The sequence below is a fragment of the Salvelinus alpinus genome, chromosome 5, assembly GCF_045679555.1.
Source record: "Salvelinus alpinus chromosome 5, SLU_Salpinus.1, whole genome shotgun sequence".
Lineage (NCBI taxonomy): Eukaryota > Metazoa > Chordata > Actinopteri > Salmoniformes > Salmonidae > Salvelinus > Salvelinus alpinus.
This window is the reverse complement of record NC_092090.1, coordinates 22,253,619-22,280,233: the sequence shown is the minus strand read 5'-3', so window position 1 is coordinate 22,280,233 and position 26,615 is coordinate 22,253,619. Positions and strand designations below refer to the sequence as shown.

General features: G+C 41.9%; 2 protein-coding genes across 6 annotated transcripts in view; one reads left to right on the top strand and one right to left on the bottom strand.

Moving 5' to 3' along the window:
- Positions 1–128: 128 nt before the first annotated feature.
- LOC139575740 (butyrophilin subfamily 2 member A1-like) lies at positions 129–11,106 on the bottom strand. 4 transcript variants are annotated; one of them, XM_071400985.1, is made up of 12 exons: positions 11,056–11,106; positions 9,045–9,112; positions 8,488–8,556; positions 7,764–8,126; positions 7,391–7,678; positions 6,941–7,051; positions 5,805–5,828; positions 5,645–5,677; positions 5,331–5,351; positions 4,377–4,403; positions 4,082–4,108; positions 129–1,070 (listed from the first exon to the last, which is right to left on the bottom strand). In XM_071400985.1, the coding sequence occupies exons 3-12, from the start codon at positions 8,552–8,554 to the stop codon at positions 529–531; spliced, it is 1,503 nt and encodes a 500-aa protein (XP_071257086.1). In that variant the 5' UTR covers positions 8,555–8,556; positions 9,045–9,112; positions 11,056–11,106; the 3' UTR covers positions 129–528. The 4 variants fall into 4 exon arrangements, with proteins under 4 accessions (XP_071257086.1, XP_071257089.1, XP_071257087.1 ...); XM_071400988.1 differs by having other exon boundaries at positions 129–406; XM_071400987.1 differs by lacking the exon at positions 129–1,070 and adding an exon at positions 1,138–1,208.
- Positions 11,107–13,874: 2,768 nt separating this feature from the next.
- Positions 13,875–26,615, top strand: part of LOC139575738 (secretogranin-3-like) — a 38,105-nt gene continuing 25,364 nt past the window's right edge. The window contains exons 1-5 of one of the 2 annotated variants that reach the window (XM_071400981.1): positions 13,875–14,000; positions 14,093–14,475; positions 15,284–15,339; positions 15,567–15,609; positions 19,680–19,919. In XM_071400981.1, the coding sequence (XP_071257082.1) occupies positions 14,382–14,475; positions 15,284–15,339; positions 15,567–15,609; positions 19,680–19,919 (433 nt within the window). In that variant the 5' untranslated portion in view covers positions 13,875–14,000; positions 14,093–14,381. Of the gene's footprint in view, positions 14,476–15,283; positions 15,340–15,566; positions 15,610–19,679; positions 19,920–26,615 lie in introns of both variants that reach the window. The other variant, XM_071400982.1, reaches the window with a different exon arrangement.

Sequence of the window (26,615 nt, the reverse complement as noted above, 5' to 3'; positions counted from 1 at the left end):
TTAACTTCCGTCAACAGACTTTTGTACTGGGGGAGAGAAGGGCGTGTTTCATAGTTCTCAACCAATGTCTGTTCATTTGGGCATGGCCACTGAATGAGCATAGTTTACTCATGAAAACAATTCTCTCATTTAGAAGTTAAAATTACATTTAATCTTTTCACAAATAGTTTCATATTTAATTCCATGTGAATCTGATAACTAGAATGTGTAGACTTTCCAAGATACAATTTATGTCATCCTATCATCAGATATAATGTCCCAGACAACAACTGATCTGACATCATATTCTTTAAGGACCAACGGACACTTTCAACTGGTTGAGAAAGGGAACTATTGTTCCATTCCCTAGCCTTTTGATATTACCATACTTTCTCTGTGGTAACACAGGGCTTTCCAGGAGTCCATTCTGTAGAGTGAAGAGAAAAGGAGGACAGGTATTTATGGGGGGGTCATAAACCTCACCCAACAGGACAACGTCATGACAGTAATACACACACAACCAGTATTTCAATGATTGATATAAAACAGTTAGTCAGTGACATCTACAGGAGTGATGACCAGTGGGTCTGAGTTATCAATAATACCAGAATAAAAGAATGGATAGAGTTTCTCAGTGAAGGTGTAGCCAGTGAAAGAGTATATATGAGACCTGGCCTCTACATTGTAGAATGAGACCTGACCCTTCTCATAATCCACAAACACCCCCACCTTCTGGGGCTTCTCTCTCAGGGAGAGGATGACAGAGGGGCCAGTGAAAGCCTTGTACTCTCCCTTCCTCAGCCAAACAGTCCAGCATCCATTCTCAGGTTTCAGGAAAAAATTCTTCTTCCTGTTGATGGACTCTCTGGCCACTCCTAAAGTCCACCCAGTCTTCTCCTCCACCTGCACCTGCACCTCGTAGTAGAATCTTCCGGAGGAGAAACTCTCCTTTCCCAGGACATAGTGAACAGTATCAAACCTCTCTGGGTTATCAGAGAGATTCTGTTTTATGTTTCCACGTCTCACTTGTTTCCTGTCTTCAGACAGGATGAGTCTGGGATGTGCTGTATCAGGATCTAGAGTCACATCCACTGTGGAGAGAAACATACACCTTATTAGAATAAACTAAATAAACATAACAATATGGGGGACTGCATTTTACTGCTCAGTACATTACTCTGGGACACATGAATAGTGATGTGCTGTATCAGGGTCTAGAGTCACATCCACTGTGAAGTAAAAAAATCGTCTATAAAAATAAAAACATCAATATGTGGGAGGACATTTTACTGCAGGACTTACTGCACAGTACATTACTGTAGACATATATGGTTATTGACAACAACATACAGTATACTGTACATATGAATGTGTGGTCATGTTATTTCAAGTAATACCAGTATGTGAAGATATTAATATTCATGTGAAACTCTAGTAGGGCTGGGCCATATGGTCAAAATATCATATCACAGTACTTGAAATAAATTGACGGTATGACAGTATGATGCTTTTGAATAATAAAAGTTCTGAATTTGCATTATGAGTGGTGCGTGGCAAAACATACATTCTAAGTGATTGCAATGGGTCTTTCTCTATTCTGATTGTTTTATACTGTTCAACTCAACCAAAAATATTTTTCAGCATTTTCATCAATTTCTGTATTTCATGCACTCATTTGAGATCATTTTCACAATGCCACGTAGGGCTGCGCGATATGGGAAAACAATCTAGGCTTTATTTTTAAACTAATGTTGCAATTTTGATTTGACTTGCGATTTAGAGCAAAATACTTGGGTGAACTGTTGGAATCAAGGAAATAGAATGATTATTCCAATTCAATAGTTTGAATATAATAGTGGCCACTTTAAATACAGTGTTTGACATGACAACAAATGAAAATGCCAGGGAGGAGTTATTGTGACACGGTAGGAACCAAAGTGTTGACTAATGTTTCCTAGGGGACTCTACAATCTTTGGATACATTGCATGTTTTCTCTTAGCTACTTCATGTAGCATACATATTCTTGCTTTGCGTATTCCTATTTGATTTAGAAGAAACTGTTGTGCAAAAAACATGCAGATATCTATTACCGATCAAAAGTTGTGACACATCTACTCATTCAAGGGTTTTTCTTTATTTTTTTACTATTTTATACATTGTAGAATAATACTGAAGACATCAAAACTATGAAATAACAATTATGGAATCATGGAGTAACCAAAATATGTTTTTAAAAATAAAATGTATTTTAGATTCTTCAAAGTAGCCACCCTTTGGCTTGATGACAGCTTTTTTTGCACACTCTCTCAACCAGCTTCATGAGGAATGCTTTTCCAACAGTCTTGAAGGAGTTCCCATAAATGCTGAACACTTGTTGGCTGCTTTTCCTTCACTCTGCGGTCCTACTCATCCCAAACCATCTCAATTGGGTTGAGGTCAGATGATTGTGGAGGCCAGGTCATCTGATGCAGCACTCCATCACTCTCCTTCTTGGTCAAATAGCCCTTACACAGCCTGGAGGTGTGTTTTGGGTCATTGTCCTGTTGAAAAACAAATGATAGTCCCACAAAGCGCAAACCAGATGGGATGGAGTATCGCTGCAGAATGCTGTGGTAGCTGTGCTGGTTAAGTGTGCCTTGAATTCTAAATAAATCACTGACAGTGTCACCAGCAAAGCATCCCCACACCATCACACCTCATCCTCCATGCTTCACGGTGGGAACCACACATGATCATCTGTTCACCTACTCTGCGTCTCACAAAGACACCGACACATTCAACCATGAAGGCCAGATTCACGGAGTCTCCTCTGAACAGTTGATGTTGAGATGTGTCTGTTACTTGAACTCTGTGAAGCATTTATTTGGGCTGCAATTTCTGAGGCTGGTAACTCTAATGTACTTATCCTCTGCAGCAGAGGTAACTCTGGGTCTTCCTTTCCTGTGGCGGTCCTCATGAGAGCCAGTTTCATCATAGCGCTTGATGGTTTTCGCGACTGCACTTAAAGAAACTTTAAAAGTTCTTGAAATTTTCCAGATTAACTGACCTGCATGTCTTATTAAAGTAATGATGGACTGTCGTTTCTCTTTGCTTATTTGAGCTGTTCTTGTCATAATATGGACTTGGTCTTTTACCAAATATGACTATCTTCTGTATACCACCCCTACCTTGCCACAACACAACTGATTGGCTCAAATGCATTAAGGAAAGAAATTCCACAAATGTACCTTTAACAAGGGACATCTGTTAATTGAAATGCATTCCAGGTGACTACCTCATGAATCTGGTTGACAGAATACCAAGAGTGTGCAAAGTTTTCATCAAGGCAAAGGGTGGCTACTTGAAGAATCTCCAATATAGAATACATGTTGATTTGTTTAACACTTTTTTGGTTACTACATGATTCCATGTGTTTTTCATAGTTTTGATGTCTTCACTATTATTCTACAATGTAGAAAATAGTACAAATAAAGAAAAACCCTGGAATGAGTTTTGACTTGTACTGTAGTTCTACACCATTACTGGGATTATCAGTCTGTATACAGTAGCTAGTTACGTTTGCTCTGACTCGGTACATTTATTAGCTAGCTAACGATTAGCATTAGCAGCTAACAAAATTAAGCCCAATTTGCTTAGAAAATAGAAACTATCTGTTTGCAGATGTAAGAAACACAAAAGTATAGTGTAATTATAGAACGCTAGTGGATTTATAGTGGATTTATATTAAGAAGCAAAGTGAAAACAGCATCGTTGTCATCAACATTGTTGCCCATACTGCATTGATGCGGAGACTGACTGCAGTTGTTTCTTGGTGAAAGAAACGACAAATGCGCTCCATGAGTGACAGGGGGCGGGGCTAGGTCTGTGTGGAATGCGGCATGGAGAGAGAGAGTGGAGAGAGATGACTCAAGTAGCGAAGTAAACTATAAAAATGGACGTAACACACGGCGTATCACATTTAACAAACCAAACAGTCAAATACCGTTATAGAAAGTAAAGTTAAAAAAACAAACCTTTTCGTGCATCAATATCGTAAAATACGGTATGCCGCACAGCCCTAAACTCTAGGTGGGTGGACTGGAGAGTACAACAAACACTGACCTGCATGTTTTCTGATGGTTTCAAGTTCTACAATATAAAGAGAGAGAATGTCAGATTTGGGGTTCCCAGAAACTATGGTAATATAATATTACAGTTGAGTATACTGTGTGGTGCCCTTGGAACACTATGACAAATCTCCTTCTCTTAATCTCTAAACTTTATTGATAAGGTTTAGAACCAGAAACAAAGTGACATAGTGTAAAAATACATCCCTCTACCATAATATAGTATACCTTAAGCAACAAAAATATGATATGAAATATATTTTAAATACAATTCAGTATCATTAATTTACCTGGACAGCCCTTCATGTTTACTAAATCTGTGGGTAAATTAAACATAAAACAAATTATAATTCTAGCTAATTAAAGTGAGAACATTTTGAAATAAATTACTAAAACAAACAATATAACAATATAATAACATTTCCATCGCAGTGAGTAAAAAATTATTCCAATACAGGGATGTTTTACCACATAATTATAACTCATCTGTGTGCTATTTGCACAATGCAAATTGTAAGCCCTTGGAAATGGGCTCTCCAACCCTGTTCCTGGAGACCACCCTGTAGGTTTTAACTCCAACCCTGTTCCTGGAGACCACCCTGTAGGTTTTAACTCCAACCTTGTTCCTGGAGACCACTCTGTAGGTTTTAACTCCAACCCTGTTCCTGGAGACCACCCTGTAGGTGTTAACTCCAACCCTGTTCCTGGAGACCACCCTGTAGGTTTTAACTCCAACCCTGTTCCTGGAGACCACCCTGTAGGTTTTAATTCCAACCCTGTTCCTGGAGACCACCCTGTAGGTTTGAACTCCAACCCTGTTCCTGGAGACCACCCTGTAGGTTTTAACTCCAACCCTGTTCCTGGAGACCACCCTGTAGGTTTTAACTCCAACCCTGTTCCTGGAGACCACCCTGTAGGTTTGAACTCCAACCCTGTTCCTGGAGACCACCATGTATGTTTTAACTCCAACCCTCTTCCTGGAGACCACCCTGTAGGTTTTAACTCCAACCCTCTTCCTGGAGACCACCCTGTAGGTTTTAACTCCAACCCTAATCTAGTGCACCTGATTCTAACAATTTGCTTCTTAATAAGTTGAATCAGGTTTGTTACAATTAAGGTTGGATTAAAAACCTACAGGATGGTAGCTCGGCAGGATCAGGGTTGGAGAACCCTGGCTTAGAATATACATGTATGTATTATATATTGACCATAAGGGTCTAGTAATGCATCGAGCTCCTACTTACCCAGCTGATCAGCAAGTATCTCTGCAGACAAACAGATGAATTATAGTCAAAGTAAAGCATTCTTAACGGTGAATAATTAATTCAACTATTTGTGTGGCAGGGGGATGGGGACAGTAAAAACAATGTGATGAAAGCGTTCATGTCAAATATGTAGGGATTTTAAATCCATGAAACAAGCTGCTGTACTGCTATCCATTTCTGTTACATATTCGTGTGTTGGGAATTGTTTGTCTCCAATTGTTGTTTGCTATAACAATCAAATTGGGAGTAAAAAAATGACACATTGATGCAAAGGACTGTTGGACACAACTTACTCAGCTTACGAGAGTTGTGATCTAGATTTTTCTCTGCAGACATAAGAGAACTGTTAGAGTGAACATCCTTAATGAACACATCTCACATCCATGAAGAAGACAATTATTAAAATATGAACATATGACACATTGATGCACAGGACTGTTGGACACAACTTACTCAGCTTAGTGATGAGATCTTTCTCTGCAGACATGAAAAGAGAACAGTTAGAGTGAACATCCTTAATGAACACATCTCACATCCATGAAGAAGACAATTATTAAAATATGAACATATGCACAGGACCAGGAGTGTCAAACTCATTCCATGGAGGGCCTGGTATCTGCTGGTTTTTGGTTGTTCCTTTCAATTAACACCTAGACAACCAGGTGAGGGGAGTTTCATCAATCAAGTACAAAAAAGGAGTGAAAACCTGCAGACACTCGGTCCTCCATGGAATGAGTTTGACACATGTGCATAGGACTGTTCAACACTACTTAATCAACTCAAGTCTGAGTTAATCTTTAACTGGCTCTGCAGGAATAAAATAAAAAACAGAAAACAGAGAACATCCTTAATGAACACAGAACCTCAGTATTTTCTCTGACAAAGTTACATTTCTGGAGGAGAAAACTGCATGTTTGACAGTAAGACACTACTTAACTATCTCTTGACTGTGTTTAGCTTAGGATGCATTACAGACATGGAAATAGATAACAGTTAGAGGAAAGGTCCACAAAATAACCTACTCAATATGTTTTCTGACAGCCAATTACACTGATTCAGGTAAACCAGGCACTGTGATTTAAATAAATCCTTATATTAAATCTAGTATTTTTGTGGAGAAATAGAAATGTTTGCCCTATTCATAGAAATGTGCATGTTTTAATACAAAACCTTAAAAACACCTGTCCAGTATCTGACCAATGTCTGCTTTTTACTTCTAAAGGTCAAACAGGGGGTGCTTATATTTGTCCTGTTTCACTGTATATACAAGTGTTTAACTTCTATGAGTGTGAGGTGTGAAGTGGAACTGTGTTTATTTGCATATCTCAACTCCCCATGAGAGTGTGGTCACTGCCAGGGACCAGCCATTATTGACGGCGACCCTGGAGTAATGAGGGTTACGTGCCTTGCTCAAGGGTAGATCAATTGATCTTTTTCACCTTGTCGGCTCGGGGAATTGAACTAGCAAGCATTCGGTTCTAGTTCCCAACTCCTTGTGTATGTCACTGTAAACTGCACTGTAAAACATTTACATTCAGTAAAATAAAACCCTTTAATAACTTTTCTATGACTGTAGTCATTGTACGAACTTTTCCACCACCAGATGCTGAAAGCTGATATGGCCACAAGGACAATGACCAGAGAGACAATCACTGCAAGGGCCACTTTCCATGGGTCTGTGTGAACAAGGATCAGCTCACCTGCAAGACACAAATCAACTGAGATCAGAGACATGCAACCTAATAATAATAATAATGGGACATTTCACTCAAAGAAAGCTTTGTCCGAAGTTTACAGACCTCAAATGTAAACTTATGTTAATGAAACCACGTCCCATGACATCAGTTGTGTAGATCCAGCAATATGCCTCAATGACAAATGACTGGAAAAGATGAGCACCATCTAATTTCCTGGTTTAATGTTGTGTTTATCTTTTCCATTCATTTGAGGTGGAGGCATACAGCTGGATCTACAAAACCAACGTGGTTTCATCTTGACATATACTTTAGAGTTCTAAACAATACTATGATGTTACTCACTAGGGATGTGAAACTCTGTCTCCATCTTAATCACATCATAGATCTGGCTCTGTCTGACTCTACAGGTAAAGCGGTTGATGTCAGTCTCCTTTACGATGGTCTTTAGTTTGACTATGTAGAATCCCTCATAGTCCCTGTCTGTCTCTGACGGTCCAGCAGACAGAGTGACCCCTTTACTGTCCAGCCACTCCAACTCAGGCTCAGGGAACCAGCCTTTAGATACACACAGCAGAGTCATCCCTCCTTCTTTCTGCCCCTCAATGGAAACCTCTGGCTTGGATCCTATAGCTACAGACACAAAGGGAGACTGGAGATGAAGTACTACTGAGATTGGGAGGAACATCATATGGGTTGTTGTATTTAAGAAATGTACCTCTGACGTAGACTTGAATGGTGGCATCATCATAATGTGTCTTTGACTGAACAAGACATTTATAACGTCCATCATCAGTGCCCTGTACCCTGGTCAGTTTCAAAGCGGTGTTTCCCTTCTTCAGTTCCTCTTTAAACAGCGATGTCCTTCCCCTGTAGGAGAGGATCTGATCATGGTATTTGTCTCCGCCGTCTTGGTAGAGATGGACGCGAATGTTTGACTGAGGTTCTGGGAGGTCGACTCTGAACCAGTCAACTCTCATGTCCTCAGCACTGATGTTGGATTTGATATAACAGGGCAGAATAATGTCATCACCAGCCACAGCAACAATGGCACGAGTCGGACCAAGAACCTCAAACTTCTCTGGAAAGAAAAACAACCATTTAATATCAAAAGCGACCATGCACATCATCAACGGTTGGTCCCTTTCAAACTTTAACAGACCACATTAAAGATCAACACCAAACCTGGCCCAAATACTTAAGGTTTGCTTGATTTAGCTTGGTTGCCAATGGAATAGCCTAGTACCGAAAGTGCAAACCGTAGCCATTGTTCATGCAAATCCTCACATTGTTCACACACACACACACACACACACACACACACACACACATACACACACACACACACACACACACACACACACACACACACACACACACACACACACACACACACACACACACACACACACACACACAAAGAACATGTGAGGTCACTCTACCAGAGCCTGCTCTTTGGAGCAGAAGCAGGATATTGACACACAGACAGTCTGTCCAAGTCCACATCATTTCTGAAAGAGAGGATAACATACTGTATATAAATCATAAAGATCCTGAGCTCTAGACCGCAATGTGATTCAAAGTAGGCGATGTTATGGATCATATGGTATGATATGGATTTATTATACTTCCCGAGACCACCTGAGACCTAAGACAGAAGACAACTTAAGACAGACATTCAAAAATATGTAAAACTTGGTCCTTTTATTTAATAATATAAAACATTTCTCCCATTATCTCCATAATCCCTGACAGCTGCACTGAGGGATATGATAGACAGACACACTATTTTATAACCTGAGACCAAAGACTACTCAAGACAGACTTTCTTAAATATGCTAAACTTTTTATCAAGGCCTGTCTGGTTCTCACACACAGCTACTGCCAACCATCAACATCGACTTGAATATTAATTGCTGGGATTTATTAGAGTAAAGCATTTCTGCCATTAACTCTATTTTCCCTGACAGCTTTAAACACATATACAAATAATACTTACGATTAGATACACGCAGATCACAATTGAGAAGAGTTTGGCTTAAAGCACGCTCGCCTGTGGTGGAAAGACTGGAGAGAAAATAAATCTGGTGTGTCTACTGCAAGGCAGGGAAGTAGCTTCAACATAACTTGATATACTTGTTATTCTTGTAGATGAGATGGAATCTACACTTTAATCAGCTTGAGTTGACTTATGAGGAAGTAGGTGACAGGTGGCATAGTTTCTGGAAACAAAACTCTGACAAACTGACTACACTAAGATGTCACACATAGAGATCACAGGAGGCTGGTAAGGGGAGGACAGCTCATAATAATGGCTGCAGTGGAGTAAAGGGAATGGTATCAACAACATGGAAACCAGGTCTTTGATGTGTTTGAGACCATTCTATTAATTCCAGCCATTAATATGACTATGTCCTCCCAAATGAACGTGCTACCAGCCACCTGTGACAGAGATGCAAGCGATCGCTGAGGGATCATCCACTTCCCTCAACCTGTTGTTTGTTCACTTTCACTGGATTTTTTTTCTTTCTCCTTTCAGTTTTTAACTCTGTCCTCTTTATATTACCATCCATATGTCACATATTGATTGTGGCATCCACTGTGGTGGGTTGTTGACATGGACTACAAGAGGACCATGGCCTTATTGCACTTACATCAAGTTGACACTAGAGGGCAGTAGACACAGACTGATCACAGTGACATGTCATTGCAGAGATGGAAGAGGAAGTGGCACATCCCACTCCCTAATTTATTTTTTCAATGGAGGTCAATGAACTAAGAAGACCACACCCTTCTGCTATCCCATTGGTCCCTACGGGAGAGCCGCCCCCTTAAGTAGACCAGAAATGACAACTTTTTTTCATTGGTAAATGACAGTAGTCAACTATCTTCATTTATCCACCATCTTTGGCCATGTCAGACAGCCTGTGGTGCTTTAGAGGTTAAAGCACGTGATCATGTAGGGAAATACGAACTAGTTATATTATCCTATTTCAGCTCGTATTAATAAGAAATAATGTGGTACTACTGACTATTATATCATGGTACCTACATAAACTCAGCAAAAAAAGAAACGTCCCTTTTTCAGGACCTTGTCTATCAAAGATAATTCCTAAAAATCCAAATAACTTCACAGATCTTCATTGTAAAGTGTATAAACACTGTTTCCCATGGTTGTTCAATGAACCATAAACAATTAATGAACCTGTGGAACGGTCGTTAAGACACTAACAGCTTACAGACGGTAGGCAATTAAGGTCACAGTTATGAAAACTTAGGACACTAAAGAGGCCTTTCTACTACCTCTGAAAAACACCAAAAGAAAGATGCCCAGGGTCCCTGCTCATCTGCGTGAATGTGCCTTAGGCATGCTGCAAGGAGGCATGTCTGTGGAACTTGTTCAGTTTATGTCTCAGTTGTTGAATCTTGTTATGTTCATACAAATATTTACACATGTTAAGTTTGCTGAAAATAAAATCAGTTGACAGTGAGAGGACATTTCTTTATTTAGCAACTGCCTGATACTGTAACCAAACAGTGCTCTACATCATGGTGCTATGTGACCTGGTCAAAGCAGTGCACTATATTATGAGGTGTAGTAGGGTATAGTTTGAGATGAACCCTCACAGTTCCACCATACCAGTCTCAGAGCAGTGCACTTTACAGTATGTGTATGTGTTGACCATGGGGGTGATCTGAGGCTATGTCCCTAATGGCATCTTATTCCCTACCCTATATGTTCTACTACTTTTGATAAGGGCCCATAGGGATCTGTGTAGTAAACTGTATAGGGAATAGGGTGCCATTTGGGACACAAACTGACTGCTGCGACAGACAAGTAAAAGGAACAGGAAACATATTGTATTAAGTATGTAAAACATGATCCCAATACATATAAGGTACTACGTATAAAGTATTACATGTACTGTGGCACCCCAGAGAAACATCTGAAACATTTATCTCTATAACCCCATAATCATAATACATACATTACTTATCATAATACTTACAATTAGATGCTCGCAGATCACCATGAGAAAGATTTGATGGTTTCAATATCGTCAGGAAACAGGAAGGAAGTTGTGCACCTACCGCAAGGCAGGGCTATGGTGAACCACCATGTGTTAGTAGACAGCATGGTTCAGTGAGAATAGAACATTTTGCGGTAGAACTACCAGTATGTGAAACTTCTCAACATTGAGTATGCTTTAAAATGCCAGGATGTCATGCTCATTTAGTTTTCTTCTACGTACAGTTGTATGATTTATTTTGTTTACCTTTATTTAACCAGGCAAGTCAATAAAGAACAAATTCTTATTTACAATGACCGCCTACCCCGGCCAAACCTGGACGATGCTGGGCAAATGGTGCACCGCCTTATGGGACTCCCAATCACGGCCAGATGTGATACAGCCTGGATTCGAACCAGGGACTGCACTGAGATGCAGTGCGCCACTCAGGAGCCCACAGCACACATACAGCATGCAGACTTTCACTGAGTGACTTATGCTCCGTACCTCATCCATACTGAATGTCCCATAATGACAGTGTCAGTTCCATACTATGTGGACTGCTGGCTTGGACTACAGGAGAACCAGGGCCTTCTGACACTGACATAAAGCACACTAGAGGACAGTAGATACACACTGATCACAGGGACATGGTAGCTAAGCTTTGATACGTATGGTGCTGTAGAGAGGAAGAGCATTATCATGTTGGGAACCAGTCCTCTTCTACCATCTCTTCTCATCTACCTCCTGCTCCTCATCTACCTCCTGCTCCTCATCTACCTCCTGCTCCTCATCTACCTCCTGCTCCTCATCTACCTCCTGCTGGACTTCCTGACGGGCCGCCCCCAGGTGGTGAGGGTAGGTAGCAACACATCTGCCACGCTGATCCTCAACACTGGAGCCCCCCAGGGGTGCGTGCTCAGTCCCCTCCTGTACTCCCTGTTCACCCACGACTGCATGGCCAGGCACGACTCCAACGCCATCATTAAGTTTTCAGACGACACAACAGTGGTAGCCCTGATCACCGACAACGACAAGACAGCCTATAGGGAGGAGGTCAGAGACTAGGACAAAAAGGCTTCTCAACAGTTTTTACCCCCAAGCCATAAGACTCCTGAACAGGTAATCAAATGGCTAACCGAACTATTTGCATTGTGTGCCCCCCCCAACCACTATTTTACGCTGCTGCTACTATCTGTTTATCATATATGCATAGTCACTTTAACTATACATTCATGTACATACTACCTCAATTGGCCCGACCAACCAGTGCTCCCGCACATTGGCTAACCGGGCTATCTGCATTGTGTTCCGCCACCCACCACCCGCCAACCCCTCTTTTACGCTACTGCTACTCTCTGTTTATCATATATGCATAGTCGCTTTAACCATATCTACATGTACATACTACCTCAATCAGCCCGACTAACCGGTGCCTGTATGTAGCCTCGCTACTGTTATAGCCTCACAACTGTATATAGCCTTGCTACTGTTATTTTTCACTGTCTTTTTATAGTTGTTTTTATTTCCTTACTTACTTATTTCCTTACTTAGAGCCTGTAAGTAAGCATTTCACTGTAAAGTCTACACCTGTTGTATTCGGCGCATGTGACAAATAAACTTTGATTTGATTTGCTCCTCATCTAACTCCTGCTCCTCATCTGCCTCCTGCTCCTCATCTAACCCCTGCTCCTCATCTGCCTCCTGCTCCTCATCTAACCCCTGCTCCTCATCTGCCTCCTGCTCCTCATCTACCTCCTGCTCCTCATCTAACCCCTGCTCCTCATCTACCTCCTGCTCCTCATCTAACCCCTGCTCCTCATCTGCCTCCTGCTCCTCATCTACCTCCTGCTCCTCATCTAACCCCTGCTCCTCATCTACCTCCTGCTCCTCATCTAACCCCTGCTCCTCATCTGCCTCCTGCTCCTCATCTACCTCCTGCTCCTCATCTAACCCCTGCTCCTCATCTGCCTCCTGCTCCTCATCTACCTCCTGCTCCTCATCTGCCTCCTGCTCCTCATCTGCCCCCTGCTCCTCATCTACCTCCTGCTCCTTATCTGCCTCCTGCTCCTCATCTACCTCCTGCTCCTCATCTGCCTCTTGCTCCTCATCTGCCTCTTGCTCCTCATCTGCCTCCTGCTCCTCATCTACCTCCTGCTCCTCAGGGGTCAGGTGTAATCAATAGGAGAGCAGTGAAAGTGGAGAGACAGAGAAAGATGAAAGAGAGATATATTATGTATTTCACTTGCTATAGCAATGTAAACATACGTTTCCCATGCCAAAAAAGCCCTTAAATTGAAATTGAAAGAGAAGAGACAGTGAAAGGGCAGAGCAGGGGAGAGAGAATGAGATAAGGGCCACTGCACTGAGGGATATGACAGACAGACAGACAGACAGACAGACAGACAGACAGACAGACAGACAGACAGACAGACAGACAGACAGACAGACAGACAGACAGACAGACAGACAGACAGATAGACACAGAACAATGCCCTGAGCATGTAGCAATTGTCTTTTACTAAGTGTGTGTGTGCTGTTCCTCAATGGACAACTGATAACACGCTGCTCAGCATGTTCACTCTACTCAAAGCTTTAGTCCCATTAAGACAGCTCTGTCCAATCAGCAGACAGCATGTATATTCATCTGAAGCATAAAGCTCATAAAGCAGGAGATTAACTGGGGCTGAGGAACATGGAAAACATCTGAAACACAACACTGCTCTGGGCACAACCATGTTGACTTGTTGTGTATGTATGGATGTATCTAATTCCAATGGGGTAAAATGGGACCGCCCACAGTAGAGATCGACTATAAAAAGCTAAGGCGCCCAGAACAGGACGCACAATCAGGGGCGGATACTCGTTTTGTTCTCCTCCCTCACGGTTTGGTCCGACCGAGAGAGATCGTGTTGTTTCGGGTAGCTACTATCGGCATACGGCAGGTGAGTTTACTACAGCTCACACGGAGGTTATAGACTACGAGCCTGGCAGTTTATCTATCTCGTGTTAATTATACCGAGTGTCCTGGTTTCAGCACCGCAGGTCGTTAACAGCTCCAACAGCACCAGAGGAGAGCGGAGATTTGAAGAGCCCCTCCCCTCCCAAGGAACAGCCAGAGCGGGTAGAGTCCAAGCGCAGCCCTGTTGTCAGTTTCAGCACCACCAGCAGGGAAGAGCAGAGCTGTCCAAACATCCAGCAGTTTGTGACCGCTATCGTCGGTCGGATCATCCACACAACACAACACCCCCAAGACAGCTATAACCGGAAGTAATCCAGCGGAAAATAGCCTACAGCCACCGATTGAGTGGATATTTTATTTCAGAATGGCGTCCAAAGGAATGGGAGTTCTCCTTCTGCTCGGGATTTTTGCTGTGACTGTCTCCCAGATTTCTGCTTTCCCCACACCTGCCGAGGATGGTGAGTACATGGCCTGCTGGTAGCCTACATCTGTTGTGACTGGTTTCAGTGTGGATATTTTTTAATTCGCTAGGCCTATAGCCCACTTTTAAAGTACATTTTAACTAGGCCAGGCTATATTTAAACCATTTTCACATTTAAAAAATATATTTAAACATTATATATAAAACAAGATAATTCAAGTAAAAATAGAGTAGGAAATAACAAATAAACAAAGAGTTTGTGACGTTGGTGGTTGCATGCGATGTAAGGCCGATTGCGTTCTATTTCCAACGCAGTTTATCTTTTGTTTGTTAAACCGATTATGACGCTGCTGTGTCCGGTCGGGTCGAGAGTTGGGACTCACTGTAGCCCTAGACTGTACCCTCTTTCACATCAATAAACCACATTAACCAAAATTAAACAAAGTACATGAAAACACTTGGCCCACATGACCAAGCAGGCATATCTTAAAAATACCCTGATGATGTTGGACCCCTCAAATTCAAGTCAGTGTCTTTCTCTGTCGTTCATAGGAGAAAGTTTCTTCTAACAATGATTTAAGATAGTTTTTTAAGGCTGTGATTTGAAGCAGTCAGGTTAGCTGGTCCTACATTTGTTTCTACCTAAATTACACGTTTTAGATGTCTCAGATGATGTGATAGTGAATGGTGGTGGTGGTGATGATGATGATGATGAAGACGACAAGGATGATGATAACAATGATGATGCGGATGATGATGTTGATGATGATGAAGACAATGCTGCTGATGATAATAATAAAGATGATTAGTAGTATTATTATTATGTGGTTTTATTTTCCCTGCAGATAAAGCTGTAGTTTACAACAGACGACTGACTGAGGAGAGACCAATCCAGGAGCAGGTAAACTATCTCTTTCTTTCTCTCTTTCTCCTTCTCTCTCTCTCTAAACTATCCGCCGTGCTATCTCCAGACTAATATCATGTCAAATAGACTTTGTGGAGGGGAGAGTTCTCAAACTTCAACAACGTCATATCAAACCAGACTGGAGCAACAGTAAACAAGCAAAGCTATTATGGGGAAGATGATTAAAACAGAAATGTTTACACTGTTTGTGTTATTTTCCACAGATTGCAGAGGCAGATGATGTGAAAGCAGCAGTGGAGTCTGCAGGTAAGTGGATACTTCACAGGCAATCAATCAATATTGTTATTACATACATTTGAATATGTATGTGAATAGTGTGTAAGAATTATTTTTGTTGTCTCTTGGATGTCTCCACAATATATAACTGTTTCATCTTGTTTTTTCAATGCAGTATGGTCTTGTGTTGTTCTTGTCTTTACCTGTTCTGTACTGTGTAGGGTGTCCACCCACACTACCAAGAGTTGGTGAAAACGCACTTAGCTGATCAAATGTAACTTCCTTATGTAAAAAAATACATTTCACCAAGACAAATATGATTATTCATGTTTGAATCGTTCGGTGGGGTCTTTCTCTAACACAGTGGTTCCCAAACTGTGGGGCGGGTAGTATTTAACGTGTTGTGGTCGTCGTCTTGAAACTTATTTCCATCGGTCACAAAAGGCTGAATTAGCATGACCCGAGCTGAATTCAATGTAAAAGGCTGAATTAGCATGACCCGAGCTGAATTCAATGTAAAAGGCTGAATTAGCATGACCCGAGCTGAATTCAATGTAAAAGGCTGAATTAGCATGACCCGAGCTGAATTCAATGTAAAAGGCTGAATTAGCATGACACGAGCTGAATTCAATGTAAAAGGCTGAATTAGCATGACACGAGCTGAATTCAATGTAAAAGGCTGAATTAGCATGACACGAGCTGAATTCAGTGTAAAAGGCTGAATTAGCATGACCCGAGCTGAATTAAATGTAAAAGGCTGAATTAGCATGACCCGAGCTGAATTCAATGTAAAAGGCTGAATTAGCATGACCCGAGCTGAATTCAATGTAAAAGGCTGAATTAGCATGACCCGAGCTGAATTCAATGTAAAAGTCTGAATTAGCATGACACGAGCTGAATTCAATGTAAAAGGCTGAATTAGCATGACCCGAGCTGAATTCAATGTAAAAGGCTGAATTAGCATGACACGAGCTGAATTCAGTGTAAAAGGCTGAATTAGCATGACCCGAGCTGAATTTAATGTAAAAGGCTGAATTAGCATGACCCGAGCTGAATTCAGTGTAAAAGGCTGAATTAGCATGACCCGAGCTGAATTTAATGTAAAAGGCTGAATTAGCATGACACGAGCTGAATTCAATGTAAAAGGCTGAATTAGCATGACACGAGCTGAATTCAATGTAAAAGGCTGAATTAGCATGACACGAGCTGAATTTAATGTAAAAGGCTGAATTAGCATGACACGAGCTGAATTCAATGTAAAAGGCTGAATTAGCATGACACGAGCTGAATTCAATGTAAAAGGCTGAATTAGCATGACACGAGCTGAATTCAATGTAAAAGGCTGAATTAGCATGACACGAGCTGAATTCAATGTAAAAGGCTGAATTAGCATGACACGAGCTGAATTTAATGTAAAAGGCTGAATTAGCATGACACGAGCTGAATTCAATGTAAAAGGCTGAATTAGCATGACACGAGCTGAATTCAATGTAAAAGGCTGAATTAGCATGACACGAGCTGAATTTAATGTAAAAGGCTGAATTAGCATGACACGAGCTGAATTCAATGTAAAAGGCTGAATTAGCATGACCCGAGCTGAATTCAATGTAAAAGGCTGAATTAGCATGACACGAGCTGAATTCAATGTAAAAGGCTGAATTAGCATGACACGAGCTGAATTCAATGTAAAAGGCTGAATTAGCATGACACGAGCTGAATTCAATGTAAAAGGCTGAATTAGCATGACACGAGCTGAATTCAATGTAAAAGGCTGAATTAGCATGACACGAGCTGAATTCAATGTAAAAGGCTGAATTAGCATGACACGAGCTGAATTCAGTGTAAAAGGCTGAATTAGCATGACCCAGGCTGAATTCAGTGTAAAAGGCTGAATTAGCATGACACGAGCTGAATTCAATGTAAAAGGCTGAATTAGCATGACACGAGCTGAATTCAATGTAAAAGGCTGAATTAGCATGACACGAGCTGAATTCAATGTAAAAGGCTGAATTAGCATGACACGAGCTGAATTCAGTGTAAAAGGCTTTGGGGGGAAAAAGCTTGGTATACGCTCAGTGCTTCATTGACATTTCACAGAGATATGCTTGTTTTTGTGAGAAATCTTCAAAAAAGAACAATAATTTTGATTTAATATGAAAAGCGTATACTAAAGTATGAAAATACTATGTCATGTCGTTATCCATCTTAGCTCTATATTATTTTATGTCCTGTGGATTGGAGAAGAAAGATGACTAGTTCAACAGTAAAGTGAGATGTCAGGTCGCCTGTAGCCTTATTCATGCACAGAATCCAGCCTAGCTGACACGATGCCATTTTCCTGGCCTCTCTCTCTCTGGCCTCTCTCTCTCTGGCCTCTATTGTTTCAGTCACCCTCATTTTAGTCGTCCTCCAAGGGTAAAAACTCCAATAACCTTTGAACGGGTTATTATAGAGACATGAAGTTTGGACCATTGGTTTTCTTAGACAATTATCTACACAGTTAACATATAAAAAATTGTGTTTTTGATTGGACACCCTTTACATGTATTGTGTGTTTTGTGTGGACCCCAGGAAGAGTAGCTGTTTCATGTTTTGTGTGGACCCCAGGAAGAGTAGCTGTTTCATGTTTTGTGTGGACCCCAGGAAGAGTAGCTGTTTCATGTTTGTGTGGACCCCAGGAAGAGTAGCTGTTTCATGTTTTGTGTGGACCCCAGGAAGAGTAGCTGTTTCATGTTTTGTGTGGACCCCAGGAAGAGTAGCTGTTTCATGTTTGTGTGGACCCCAGGAAGAGTAGCTGTTTCATGTTTTGTGTGGACCCCAGGAAGAGTAGCTGTTTCATGTTTTGTGTGGACCCCAGGAAGAGTAGCTGTTTCATGTTTTGTGTGGACCCCAGGAAGAGTAGCTGTTTCATGTTTTGTGTGGACCCCAGGAAGAGTAGCTGTTTCTTGTTTTGTGTGGACCCCAGGAAGAGTAGCTGTTTCATGTTTTGTGTGGACCCCAGGAAGAGTAGCTGTTTCATGTGCAACAGCTAATAGGGATCATAATAAAATCCACGGTTCCAAGACCACCCACTGCAGCCCATGGCTCTGGCCCCGTATTCATAAAGCACCTTAGAGTGGGAGTGCTGCTCTAGGATCAGGTCCTCTCTGTCCATTCATTATAACCTAAAAGGCTAAACTGATCCTAGATCAGCACTCCTATTCCCAGATGTTTTATGAATATGGACCCTGAATTTCACTAGTCCTTCTGGTCTCCCATCTAGGGATTGACCAGGCCCAACCCTGCTTAGCTGCAGTGGAAAACCAGCCAGGCCCAACCCTGCTTAGCTGCAGAGGAAAACCAGCCAGGCCCAACCCTGCTTAGCTGCAGTGGAAAACCAGCCAGGCCCAACCCTGCTTAGCTGCAGAGGAAAAACAGCCAGGCCCAACCCTGCTTAGCTGCAGAGGAAAGCCAGCCAGGCCCAACCCTGCTTAGCTGCAGAGGAAAACCAGCCAGGCCCAACCCTGTTTAGCTGCAGTGGAAAACCAGCCAGGCCCAACCCTGCTTAGCTGCAGTGGAAAATCAGCCAGGCCCAACCCTGTTTAGCTGCAGAGGAAAACCAGCCAGGCCCAACCCTGCTTAGCTGCAGTGGAAAGCCAGCCAGGCCCAACCCTGCTTAGCTGCAGAGGAAAACCAGCCAGGCCCAACCCTGTTTAGCTGCAGTGGAAAGCCAGCCAGGCCCAACCCTGCTTAGCTACAGAGGAAAACCAGCCAGGCCCAACTCTGTTTAGCTGCAGTGGAAAGCCAGCCAGGCCCAACCCTGTTTAGCTGCAGTGGAAAGCCAGCCAGGCCCAACCCTGTTTAGCCGCAGAGGAAAGACAGCAGAGAAATACAAGGTGGTTTGGTGGCTGGCTTCTCTATTTAAAGATACACTATGGAAGTTTAGTTGATGAAAACACACATATCCTCAGTTTTAGGCTAACAATTTATGGGTGAAGGTAGGTGTGCCCTTTCTGGATATTATTTCTCTCCATAGAGTGGACTCATTTTTGGCTCAAGAGGAGCAACCCTTGAGGCAGAAGCTTCGTATAGTCTCTTAAATATTTCCCTCTCCCCCTCAGACACCAAACCTGCTGTGGAGCCTAAAGAGGTGAAGGAGGCGGAACCAGAGCAAGAGAACGATGACTTCACCCTGCTCAAGTCCCTGGCCGAAGGTCAAAGGTCAAAAGAGACCAATGAGACGCCGGTCAGAGAGAGCCTGGAGGAGGTGCCTTACTTCCCAGACGAATCAGATTCCACCAAGAACCGCCGGCTAGCCGAAGACTATGACTCAACAAAGATGGAAAACGGCAAGTACCAAGGTATCTAGTTTAGTCTGTTTATACTACAGCAAATACCAAGGTATCTAAACTCAGCAAAAAAAGAAATGTCCTCTCACTGTCAACTGCATTTATTTTCATCAAATTTAACATGTGTAAATATTTGTATGAACATAACAAGATTCAACAACTTAGACATAAACTGAACAAGTTCCACAGACATGTGACTAACAGAAATTTAATAATGTGTCCCTGAACAAAGGGGGGTTCAAAATCAAACGTAACAGTCAGTATCTGGTGTGGCCACCAGCTGCATTAAGTACTGCAGTGCATCTCCTCCTCATGGACTGCACCAGATTTGCCAGTTCTTGCTGTGAGATTTTACCCCACTCTTCCACCAAGGCACCTGAAAGTTCCCGGACATTTCTGGGGGGAATGGCCCTAGCCCTAACCCTCCGATCCAACAGGTCCCAGACGTGCTCAATGGGATTGAGATCCGGGCTTTTCACTGGCCATGGCAGAACACTGACATTCCTGTCTTGCAGGAAATCACGCACAGAACGAGCAGTATGACTGGTGGCATTGTCATGCTGGAGGGTCATGTCTGGATGAGCCTGCAGGAAGGGTACCACATGAGGGAGGAGGATGTCTTCCCTGTAACGCACAGCGTTGAGATTGCCTGCAATGACAACAAGCTCAGTCCGATGATGCTGTGACACACCGCCCCAGACCATAACGGACCCTCCACCTCCAAATCGATCCCGCTCCAGAGTACAGGCCTCGGTGTAATGCTCATTCCTTCGACGATAAACGCGAATCCGACCATCACCCCTGGTGAGACAAAACCGCCAGTGAAGAGCATTTTTTGCCAGTTCTGTCTGGTCCAGCGACGGTGGGTGTGTGCCCATAGGCAACGTTGTTGCTGGTGATGTCTGGTGGGGATCTGCCTTACAACAGGCCTATATGCCCTCAGTCCAGCCTCTCTCAGCCTATTGCAGTCTGCGCACTGATGGAGGGATTGTGCATTCCTGGTTTAACACGAGCAGTTGTTGTTGCTATCCTGTACCTATCCCGCAGGTGTGATGTTCGGATGTACCGATGCTGTGTAGGTGTTGTTACACGTGGTCTGCCACTGCGAGGACAATCAGCTGTCCGTCCTGTCTCCCTGTAGCGCTATCTTGGGCGTCTCACAGTACGGACATTGCAATTTATTGCCCTGGCCACATCTGCAGTCCTCATGCCTCCTTGCAGCATGCCTAAGGCACGTTCACGCGATGAACAGGGACCCTGGGCATCTTTCTTTTGATGTTTTTCAGAGTCAGTAGAAAGGCCTCTTTAGTGTCCTAAGTTTTCATAACTGTGACCTTAATTGCCTACCGTCTGTAAGCTGTTAGTGTCTTAACGACCGTTCCACAGGTGCATGTTCATTAATTGTTTAAGGTTCAATGAACAAGCATGGGAAACAGTGTTTAAACCCTTTACAAGGAAGATCTGTGAAGTTATTGGGATTTTTAGGAATTATCTTTGAAAGATAGGATCCTGAAAAAGGGACGTTTCTTTTTTTGCTGAGTTTAGTTTAGTCTGGTTATACTACAGCAAGTACCAAGGTATCTAGTTTAGTCTGTTTATACTACAGCAAGTAGCAAGATATCTAGTTTAGTCTGGTTATACTACAGCAAGTACCAAGGTATCTAGTTTAGTCTGATTATACTACAGCAAGTACCAAGGTATCTAGTTTAGTCTGATTATACTACAGCAAGTACCAAGGTATCTAGTTTAGTCTGGTTATACTACAGCAAATACCAAGGTATCTAGTTTAGTCTGGTTATACTACAGCAAGTACCAAGGTATCTAGTTTAGTCTGATAATACTACAGCAAGTACCAAGGTATCTAGTTTAGTCTGGTTATACTACAGCAAATACCAAGGTATCTAGTTTAGTCTGGTTATACTACAGCAAGTACCAAGGTATCTAGTCTAGTCTGTTTATACTACAGCAAGTACCAATGTATCTAGTTTAGTCTGGTTATACTACAGCAAGTACCAAGGTATCTAGTTTAGTCTGGTTATACTACAGCAAGTAGCAAGATATCTAGTTTAGTCTGGTTATACTACAGCAAGTACCAAGGTATCTAGTTTAGTCTGATTATACTACAGCAAGTACCAAGGTATCTAGTTTAGTCTGATTATACTACAGCAAGTACCAAGGTATCTAGTTTAGTCTGGTTATACTACAGCAAATACCAAGGTATCTAGTTTAGTCTGGTTATACTACAGCAAGTACCAAGGTATCTAGTTTAGTCTGGTTATACTACAGCAAATACCAAGGTATCTAGTTTAGTCTGGTTATACTACAGCAAGTACCAAGGTATCTAGTTTAGTCTGGTTATACTACAGCAAGTACCAAGGTATCTAGTTTAGTCTGGTTATACTACAGCAAATACCAAGGTATCTAGTTTAGTCTGGTTATACTACAGCAAGTACCAAGGTATCTAGTTTAGTCTGGTTATACTACAGCAAGTACCAAGGTATCTAGTTTAGTCTGATTATACTACAGCAAGTACCAAGGTATCTAGTTTAGTCTGATTATACTACAGCAAATACCAAGGTATCTAGTTTAGTCTGGTTATTTGTTATGGATGTACTACAGCAAATACCAAGGTATCTAGTTTAGTCTGATTATACTACAGCAAGTAGCAAGATATCTAGTTTAGTCTGGTTATACTACAGCAAGTACCAAGGTATCTAGTTTAGTCTGATTATACTACAGCAAGTACCAAGGTATCTAGTTTAGTCTGATTATACTACAGCAAGTACCAAGGTATCTAGTTTAGTCTGGTTATACTACAGCAAATACCAAGGTATCTAGTTTAGTCTGGTTTTACTACAGCAAGTACCAAGGTATCTAGTTTAGTCTGATAATACTACAGCAAGTACCAAGGTATCTAGTTTAGTCTGGTTATACTACAGCAAATACCAAGGTATCTAGTTTAGTCTGGTTATACTACAGCAAGTACCAAGGTATCTAGTCTAGTCTGTTTATACTACAGCAAGTACCAATGTATCTAGTTTAGTCTGGTTATACTACAGCAAGTACCAAGGTATCTAGTTTAGTCTGGTTATACTACAGCAAGTAGCAAGATATCTAGTTTAGTCTGGTTATACTACAGCAAGTACCAAGGTATCTAGTTTAGTCTGATTATACTACAGCAAGTACCAAGGTATCTAGTTTAGTCTGATTATACTACAGCAAGTACCAAGGTATCTAGTTTAGTCTGGTTATACTACAGCAAATACCAAGGTATCTAGTTTAGTCTGGTTATACTACAGCAAGTACCAAGGTATCTAGTTTAGTCTGGTTATACTACAGCAAATACCAAGGTATCTAGTTTAGTCTGGTTATACTACAGCAAGTACCAAGGTATCTAGTTTAGTCTGGTTATACTACAGCAAGTACCAAGGTATCTAGTTTAGTCTGGTTATACTACAGCAAATACCAAGGTATCTAGTTTAGTCTGGTTATACTACAGCAAGTACCAAGGTATCTAGTTTAGTCTGGTTATACTACAGCAAGTACCAAGGTATCTAGTTTAGTCTGATTATACTACAGCAAGTACCAAGGTATCTAGTTTAGTCTGATTATACTACAGCAAATACCAAGGTATCTAGTTTAGTCTGGTTATTTGTTATGGATGTACTACAGCAAATACCAAGGTATCTAGTTTAGTCTGATTATACTACAGCAAATACCAAGGTATCTAGTTTAGTCTGGTTATACTACAGCAAGTACCAAGGTATCTAGTTTAGTCTGATTATACTACTGCAAATACCAAGGTATCTAGTTTAGTCTGGTTATACTACAGCAAGTACCAAGGTATCTAGTTTAGTCTGATTATACTACAGCAAATACCAAGGTATCTAGTTTAGTCTGGTTATACTACAGCAAGTACCAAGGTATCTAGTTTAGTCTGATTATACTACTGCAAATATCAAGGTATCTAGTTTAGTCTGGTTATACTACAGCAAGTACCAAGGTATCTAGTTTAGTCTGGTTATACTACAGCAAATACCAAGGTATCTAGTTTAGTCTGGTTATACTACAGCAAGTACCAAGGTATCTAGTTTAGTCTGGTTATACTACAACAAGTACCAAGGTATCTAGTTTAGTCTGATTATACTACAGCAAGTACCAAGGTATCTAGTTTAGTGTGGTTATTTGTTATGAATGTACTACAGCAAGTAAGACTATCATTAGCGCCACAAGGTTATGCTTTTAAGTTGACTATTAGACCATATTGGGGACCTATTAGGGGTCTTTGACTCTGTCTTCTGTCCCTAACCAGACAGAATGTTACAATAATGGCCTCCTGGACAGACTAACCAGACAGAATGTTATAATAATGGCTTCTTGGACAGACTAACCAGACAGAATGTTACAATAATGGCCTCCTGGACAGACTAACCAGACAGAATGTTACAATAATGGCCTCCTGGACAGACTAACCAGACAGAATGTTACAATAATGGCCTCCTGGACAGACTAACCAGACAGAATGTTACAATAATGGCCTCTTGAACAGACTAACCAGACAGAATGTTACAATAATGGCCTCTTGGACAGTCTAACCAGACATAATGTTACAATAATGGCCTCTTGAACAGACTAACTAGACATAATGTTACAATAATGGCCTCTTGAACAGACTAACCAGACATAATGTTACAATAATGGCCTCTTGAACAGACTAACCAGACAGAATGTTACAATAATGGACTCCTGGACAGACTAACCAGACAGAATGTTACAATAATGGCCTCCTGGACAGACTAACCAGACAGAATGTTACAATAATGGCCTCTTGGACAGACTAACCAGACAGAATGTTACAATAATGGCCTCTTGGACAGACTAACCAGACAGAACGTTACAATAATGGACTCTTGGACAGACTAACCAGACAGAATATTACAATAATGGCCTCTTGGACAGACTAACCAGACAGAATGTTACAATAATGGCCTCTTGGACAGACTAACCAGACAGAATGTTACAATAATGGCCTCTTGGACAGACTCTTGGACAGACTGTCTCTACTGTATATAACTATGGTTGACCTATAGACCAAATCAGAATGTTTATAAACAAAGCTGTTCTGGTAATTCCAGGTAGACAAAGAGTCCCTGTCTTTGTTCCTGTCCTGTCTGGGCCTTTTGGCTCTGAGCCTGTGTGTCTGATAGGGGTCTTCCCTGTGTCTGATCCCTCTATAGGGAGGTCAGGTCTGAGGCCCTGCGCTGCTGTGAGAGAGAGAGAGGGAGGGAGGGAGAGAGAGAGAGAGAGAGAGAGAGAGAGAGAGAGAGAGAGAGAGAGAGAGAGAGAGAGAGAGAGAGAGGGAGAGAGAGAGAGAGAGAGAGAGAGAGAGAGAGAGAGAGAGAGAGAGAGAGAGAGAGAGAGAGAGAGAGAGAGAGAGAGGGGGAGAGAGAGGGGGAGAGAGAGAGGGGGAGAGAGAGAGGGAGGATTATCTCTCCTCAGGCGGTCGGCTGAGACAGTGGAAGTGCTAAGGCTAATCTACAAGCCTTAAATCCTCTTCCTCCATCGCTACAGGATACTATAGACACTTAGTACATCACAAATGGCACCCTATCCTCTATATAGTGGACTACTAGTTCACCACTAGGGCACTATAAAGGGAATAGGGTGCTATTTGGAACACAGGCCCTGTCTCTCACAGACCCAGTCTCTCACAGACCCAGGATTTCATCTCAACCTAGTTCCGGGGAAACAGGTAACTGCTGTATTAGACTTGGGATCAAATGTCAGGTACCATAAAGAAGAGAAGGGTCTTGTTCAAATACATCTTGAATCCTTCCTTCTTCCCTTCCTTGACCTAATCACTGATCTAACATGGCTGGACAAGTGAAAGCAAAGGCCCCAGTACATGGTTTCTATAAGGAAGGATTAATGTGAAGTATTCAATCAGGAGGCTCCTCTTGATCCTCTCAGAGGAACTGATGGGCTGTGTCCCAAATGGCAACCTATTTACTATGTAGTGCACTACTTTTGACCAGAGCCCTATGAGCCCTAGTCAAGAGTAGTGCACTATAAAGTGAATAGAGACATTATGGTCTGACGCCAAGTCTCTCTCCTCTCAGGATCTGGGTCAAGGTTATATTCTTAGTGTATGAGAAACATCCCCATATGGTCGGAGGGAGTTATTCAGGAGAATAATTGCTTTGTGTGACACGACACATTCAATCTAACATCGCTTATATATCTTTCATTCTTTCAATATTTATGTGTGTCTGTGTGCGTGCTTGTATGTGTGTTTGCATGACTGCCGATGTACTGTACTGTACTTTACTGTACTCAACTCTACTGTACTGTACTCTACTGCACTGTACTGTACTCTACTCTACTGCACTGTACTGTACTCTATTGTACTGTACTCTACTGCACTGTACTTTACTTTACTCAACTCTACTGTACTGTACTCTACTGCACTGTACTGTACTCTACTGTACTGTACTGCACTCTACTGCACTGTACTGTACTCTATTGTACTGTACTCTACTGCACTGTACTTTACTGTACTCTAGTGTACTGTACTGTACCGTATTGTACTGTAACTGATGCAAGCAGAAGAATCAGATTTAAAAGCAGGTAAAAATACACCTTGTGGAACGGCGGGGACTGTCAAGTAACACAGACATGGGCACAGACACATGCATACACACACATGAT

Excerpts from the sequence above, each read along its gene's own strand:
- LOC139575740 (XM_071400985.1), bottom strand. The coding sequence starts at position 8,554 with ATGATGTGGACTTGGACAGACTGTCTGTGTGTCAATATCCTGCTTCTG. Across the intron at positions 7,679-7,763 it reads CATTCAAGTCTACGTCAGAG|CTATAGGATCCAAGCCAGAG; the intron begins GTACATTTCTTA and ends TTGTGTCTGTAG. Across the intron at positions 5,352-5,644 it reads TCACAACTCTCGTAAGCTGA|AGATACTTGCTGATCAGCTG; the intron begins GTAAGTTGTGTC and ends GTTTGTCTGCAG.